At 39.3% G+C, this 7,025-nt stretch overlaps 1 protein-coding gene across 1 annotated transcript in view; it reads right to left on the bottom strand.

The window, feature by feature from the left end:
• Positions 1-4,700, bottom strand: part of shisa4 (shisa family member 4) — a 6,374-nt gene extending 1,674 nt beyond the window's left edge. Inside the window, exons 1-4 of the mRNA XM_037679445.1 lie at positions 4,424-4,700; positions 2,012-2,189; positions 998-1,134; positions 717-890 (exon numbers count right to left, since the gene is read on the bottom strand). Coding sequence (XP_037535373.1) covers positions 717-890; positions 998-1,134; positions 2,012-2,189; positions 4,424-4,511 — 577 coding nt within the window. The 5' untranslated portion in view covers positions 4,512-4,700. The remainder of the gene's footprint in view (positions 1-716; positions 891-997; positions 1,135-2,011; positions 2,190-4,423) is intronic.
• Between the last annotated feature and the right edge of the window lie 2,325 nt (positions 4,701-7,025).

Genomic DNA, 7,025 nt, shown 5'->3' with positions numbered 1-7,025 from the left:
TATATATATATATATATATATAGATATGTGTGTGTGTGTATTAGTCAAAGTTTCTCCTCCTTGGCTTTACCCATAATTAACTGCTGCAACAAGCTGTTTTTTTTATACTGAACCAACCAAACAACCGATAAAAGTTTTAAAACATTTGAGCTTAGCTGAAGCTTCTGCTCTTTGATTTATTTAGGACTGAATAACGTGTTGCTTTGCGAAAACTGTAAGGTAATTTATTTGCGATGCCATGGCTTCTCACCTGGCAAACAGTATGACCGTGTCCTCAGATGAAGTAAAACATCATGCTTTCTCAGCTCATAACTATTACTCTAGTAGTTTAATTACACTCTAAAACATGTTTTGACTGTTCAAAAAGCTTAAAGGTGCTATTTTCAGCTGCTTTCAGCTCACCGCTGACATGTTTTACATAACTACTCACTCGATGGCATGTCGCTGAGAGAAAACAATGACTCTGAGGATAAATATGGCTCACTTTTAATCTGTCGGGTCACACATAAATGGCAAATATCTCTTTCACAAGCACGTCTGAATAAAGCAGGATAATATGTCTGAATGATTGAAGGCCATCACATGAATAAAACTGTGAACAAATTACATGTCGGAGAAAAAGTATCATGGCCAGGAAACGTAAGAGTTCAGGTACTACCATAGACCAGCACAGTTAGGTCCTCTTTCTGCTCTGAGAAATGTTCTGCTGCTCTTACCCTGGCTGTATGCAGGTTCCATGTGGTGTGGGTAAGGTCCTGGCTGCATCATGGGGTACTGTGCGGGCATGCCAGGGTACTGGGGAGCCAAAGGATAACCTGCAGGTCCGAGAGGTTTCCCATAAGCATCATACATGGGCTCCACTGGGTAGCTGACCATGGGAATCTGTTGGGCTGTGGGTACAAAAAAGTAAAAAAAAAAAAAAAAAAGCAGCTATGACAGGAAATTAAATGTTTGGGTTTCATTTTACAAGAGTGGACATATAGACAAATTATTTTACCATCATAAGGTGTCCTGCCTCTCTGCTGCCTTCTCTGGTAGAGGTAACAGCAGGAACACATGAAGCAGCAAACCATGGTCGCAATGATGGCCACAAACAGCAGAATGGAAGAGGCAATGCCAGCTATAGTGGTAGGGCTGAGAAGAGAGGACAGCAGAGAGCTTAGAGTAAAACAAATCCACTTCTGACTTTGATCACCTAACATCATGTTCCTTTTTTTTTCCTAGAATTACTTCTGACTTTTAAAAAAGATTAAAGTTAAGGCAGCCAAGAAGCTTTGAATTCGAACACAAACAACTGACCCCGATATCACATCCTAATAAGAGATGTGCACCCTGAAGATCTGTCAAGATTCCCACACTTCATCTCAGTGAAGCAACAAAGCCCTCCATTTTATCTTGGTCTCAGACGCCCACTGATCTGATCTCCCACCGGGCTTAAAAGCGGCAGGTTGTCTGCGAGCTGTGGATACGGGTGGAAGGGTTCCAGGTCTGTGCAGAAACCATGCCAGGCTGCAGCTTTTCAGGTGCAAACACGCTCCATCCGGCATTATTACAATTCTTCACTGGAAACCATTAACAGTGATAGGGTACAAAACAAAGATAGCTGATGTGACAGAACCACTAAGGAAAACATGTTACAGATGTTTAATCAAGGGTAACCACTGTACTATAGGGGATGTTTGATATATGAGCATTCAGACACAATTTTATCTTAAATCATGTGATGTTTTTCTATAAAGTACGTTTTAATATAACAATAACTTATTCTTGTTTTTATTAATATTCTAAAACTACTAACTCTTTCTTTACCTTGTATCACTTGTTTTCACTTTAATAGCTAATGTGTACTTTATGCTACGGAGATGTTGTTTCATTTGCCAAAAAGACATTTTTTGTTGAAAACAAAATTCCAGTCAATGCACAGTCAACCATACAACAACAGTAGCTCAGAGTCCAACTAATTAATAAATAAGTAATCAAACTGCAACCCTGCCGCTGCCTCTGTCCTCACCTGAACTGGAAGAGCATGCAGCGTTTCTGCTCCCTCTCCGTGATCATCTTGAAGGCGTCCAGACAGCAGTAGCGCCGGTGGCAGTTCCCGCAGCAGAATGTGATGAGAGGGCAGTCGAAGCCGTTATGCCAGGTGCCATTTTTATCCACATACCATAGACAGTCCTCGTTCCCACTGACTGCAAAACAAAGAGAAGCAAAACCTGAGGCGGGACACAAGAGGTCTGATAATCAATCTCAAGGCACAAGGCAAGGAGGAGGAAGACAAAATGAAAAAAACTGAACTCATAGTTGACACGTTTGCTTTTTATTGCCATGATGTGTGTTTGGTCTTAGTGGGGGAAGTCTTGACAATTCACTCCCAGCTGTTGTGCTTTCAGGAAAAAAAGTGTCTTTCCAACGTTTGCTGGCACTTCAGTCTTACATATTTTCTTTTTCATTTCATACAAACTGAAACTATGATGCATTATTCAACATTTCCCTGTGGCAGAGGATGTAAGCTGATTCAAGCTCAAGAACTGAAAGTTGAATAAACAGACACTTCTACTAGGCCTGTCGCAATAAACAAGAAATCAATTAATCGCATGATTAATGAAAATTATCGACCTCATTTTCATTTATCAGCTTCATCGTTTCTTCGTGTCTCTCTCTTTCTACTGAAGACACTGGATGACAAAAGGCTCAACTCTGGTGCTCTTCACTTCATTTTAAACGTCCAAAATCGCATTTTTGGATCGTTAAAAGCAGCTAAGCCGAGAAGCTAAGCTACGAGCTAAGCTAACAGGCCGACCTTGGGGAAAAAACCTCCGTCTTGTCGAAGCTCCAAAATTCACAGTTGAAACCCGCGCCTTTGTGTAATAAGTCGTTTTTTTTCTGCAAAAGGAAGTTGAGAACTTGTTTACTGATTTTTTTATTAAAAGCTTTGCGTGAAAAATGCTATGCTAAAGAACTCAAACCACAACGAGAATCTGCAATTTTGAGAACCAAAAAAAAAAAAAAAGGAGACAGCCCATGTCACGTCAAGGGGCCTCCCTCCCATTTTTCTTAAAGAGACACGCTGCTCGCTCCCTCACTGTCCATCCTTCGGTTCAAACAGTCTTAAACTGCCATCCAGTGGTCAAAAAAGAAACTACACACGAAAATTAACCAACATCTCTTCTAAAATTTGACAATACTAATTATTGTCAAATTTCAAACAATATTATTGTTTATCTCAATAATTTCTGAGACAAATTTATCGCACAGCAAACTATGCTACTGTGACAGGCCTAACTTCTACAACACTTAAATCAACTATTGGGGCCTTCAAATTCACATTTGAACAATGTTTCTTCTTGTATTTTTAAGAAGGTTTTTCCAATCATTGTTTGAGTAACATATTATAGAAAACATATTATTTAGCTGATGTTTTTCTTAGTTCATATCTTAGAGCTTATTACTGTTTTGTCTTTTACATTTTTATTGTTGGATGTAACTGGGACGCTGCGTACATAATCTCATTCCACCACATGAGATGTGAATGACAAATAACTCTCTCTGACTCTGATATGTCCATGTCATCAGGATGTGACGCAGCCTCTTCTAAAACAAGAAAAGCCTCAACCCAACAGAGCTCTTAAACTATAGACCAATATCAAAATAGCCTTTGCGGTGTTGTTCTTAATGAACTTCACTGGTTTTAAACTACTCTTTAAAACTCACCTGTGACCGCCAGAGTCTTCTTACACTCACAGTTCAATAATTTATAAGCTCCAGCTTACAGTTTTTGCACAGCGACCATTTGAGGCTCGCTTATGAACTTGGCAGTCAGGGAGTGAGACAAAGTGTGTGGTTACCATGGTGACACTAATTGAAACAGCGGTTGCAGCTTAAACTGGTCTTTTCATTTTGATCCTTTTTACACTTAATAGTGTATTCATCATAAGTTATGCATTTTTGCATGCGCTCATTTTACCTTTATTTATACTGGTTAGTCTCTTTGAGTCACGAGGACTCATTATTTTCAAGAGACCTGCTTTTATTTTTTGCATACATGCAAAATCAAGAAATAAACCGAACATTTGATTTACTTGATGCATTTTTTTTAGCATATTTTAAAACAGAGTTAGCCCAAAACAGCACCAGGCAGAAGGAGAACACCAAACAAAAACAAAGTCATAGTAGGCTAGCTGTTAGCCGTTACAAACCGTGGTTGAAGGGTGTTTTTTATTTTTATTTTATTTTTAATGAACCAGGCCTAGCATGAACCCCGAGTTCAGAGGGTCAGAAGTACACCGCCACAAGGCAGCAGAAACTATCGGCGACAGATAAGACGGACGCGGCCGAGTTATTAGCATAGATAACGGTCCGGACTGTAGCCCAGCTCCACGGTTAGCCAGCGGTGCGGCCTGGCAGCGAAGCCGTCATCTCTTACCCAGAGGAGCGCAGAAGACGACGGCGAGCAGCGCCAGAGTCAACGAAACCAGGGACATGTTGCCCGTCGGGAAGACCACGACTCCCATCGTGAATTCGTTGCAAGCTTGGGCCTTCTTTAAAGAGAATGCGCAGTCATCGGTGTGAACCCGCAAGAACAGTCGGAACTAGCGGTCGTTCTCAAACATAATCCTGGATTGCAGACAGCATGATGGGAGACGGGACCAGAAAGAGTCGTTAGCAATTTAACGATATCGCGACTGTGACGCCGTTCCAGTGTTGCCAGGTGAGAAATGTAGGATTATCGTACTAGAGACATAAATTATCGTATTTTGAGGGAAATTATCGTACACCCGTCATAACCAAAATAACAAATCTACCGATGCACTATAGTAGTGATTGGTCCGCTTTCAAACCCGCTCTGCTTCTTTTTCTTTTCTTTTCCTCACTCATGGGGCGGGCGCAGCGGACTATTCAGCCAACCATGGCCGTTGTTCTGAGGCAAACCACGTCACTCATAGGTAACATTTGGCATCTGTTTGCGGACATGTCTGCCTGCTGCTATAGGCAGGAGACGATGGTGCATTCACTGACTGCATGTAACAGCGACAACTAATTCTCAACTATTTAATATAAACTATTTTACCAGTAAGAAAACATTTATGCAGGATGTTGTTTCAGATTTAAAAAAAAATCGAGCATAAGTTTTTGCGGGAGGCGCAAAAATCTCTGCTTCAACTACTAATATTGCATCTACATTTTACTGATATAAGTGTCCGAGCAGACATAATGAATCTTCAAGGGGTTTTCTGCAGACCAAAAGTGGGTGTTTCTAGAGAATGGGCGTTACTAGAGGACAAACACTGATTGGCTAGCTGTATTTGCCGTCTCTTTAGGCAAGTTACGTCAGCTCTCTTTTTAAACTGAAGGTTTCTAAGAAGCAGCGTTATATCTGCTGTCAAACACAAGATGATTCTCATTTGTTCTTTGGTTGTAGGCTGCACCTGCCTTGAATGTGGTCTGGCCGGGTACAATGAAATATGAAGCATCTGAAGTGAAACCTTCTCCCATTTGTCAAAAAGCCTGGTCTCAATTAAATATCATGAGTCCTGTAAGGAGATAATGGCTCAAAACAAAATGTGCTCTTTAGAAGTGCTCTTCTATGATCTGATCTATGAAAGGAGCTGAAACATGGAGTAGGACTGACCTTTAAAATCCGAGACAGCTGAGGAAGTTAACCAGTAAACAGAAATACCTGCTCCAGTTGTAGAAATCTTACAGAATCTGACAATCACTCATCTGCAGTGACCGCTTTAAAAGGTTGAACAAGAAAAGGTGAAGTTAAAGGTAACATCCTTTCATTATTATTTTTGGTTACCTTATTTTTTTTTTTCTTTATGAATTGATTGCAACTATTTTTACATTATTCAACAACCAAAACAGATGGGTTTTTTTTTTTATGTAATGGCTTGGTATTAAAAAACAAACATGATATCTATGGTACCCAGTACCCATTTATGTTGATCTTATTTTGAAATGTAACCGGAAGTTCTGTGTTGAGAGGCGGTGAGAGTTCTTATCATCCAATCAGATGTGACCCTCCAGGAACGCCTTCCATATTTGTCTGCAGTAAAAAGTTCTGGATTTAAGTTAAAAGCAAGTTGGCCATCTGGCCTATAACATTTAATTGTTATGCAAGATGATTGATGGTTTTGGACGGATGGTCCCTTTTTTGCATGTATTAAAGCCGGTTTCTTTGAAATCAACGGGAGGCTGGCTTGAAACGCATCAATGAGGGCTATGTTGTGGAAGTATTGGAATCAAAAAGATTCACAAACTCAGAATATTTATAAGACAGATCTGGGTTGGCAGGATGAAATACTAAATGTTTCTCCCATAAACTTGTCCGGATTAAACATTTCAACATTTTTTGTATTTAAAATCATATACTGTAGTTTGAATTAACTAAAATGAACTAGACAAAAAGAAACAAATAACTCGCACATCACTGAGCCACAGAAGTGACTGTAACGTGTTTGCTTTAGAGACTGTTTTGAATTTTAAAGGCTGAGATTTGGGATAAAAATATTTTCATAATAAAATGACAAAATCTGTAGTTCTAGCCCAAAGTTAATCTCTCATTAGCTTCACAACGCAAGCGTTCATTGGCTAATTGTAACGATTCAAAACAATTAGACGTCAGTTATTTTTTAAAAGAATTACACTAATACTATAACAGATCTGAAATTTTTACCAATTAATTTTTTTTTTTTTAAATGACAGTCTGCTTGAAGGAAAACAAACAGTACCTTCCTCCATTTAAATTAACATTTTTTAAATTACTTTTATTAGTTTCAGAAAAAAAAAAGTTTCAGATATTAATAAAGGCTGCAGAGAAAAATATGGAAATGTCCTTCTGGGACCTTTATTTAGAAACTGTCATTCTAAATTACGATAGGTACAAGGAAATGACAAGCTTTGAATCACCATGGCAACAGTGTGAATTCCCAATGATACAATCCCCCGAGATACGACGGCTGCTCTATGAGCTTTTCCTTTTTTTTTTACCCTGTCAGAAACAGTCATAGTTTTCTCAATTATAA

This window comes from Nematolebias whitei, chromosome 7 (assembly GCF_014905685.2).
Source record: "Nematolebias whitei isolate Nwh7 chromosome 7, NemWhi1, whole genome shotgun sequence".
Taxonomy (NCBI): Eukaryota; Metazoa; Chordata; class Actinopteri; order Cyprinodontiformes; family Rivulidae; genus Nematolebias; species Nematolebias whitei.
The sequence above is the reverse complement of the archived record's forward strand: the minus strand, read 5'-3'. Positions and strand labels throughout refer to the sequence as shown.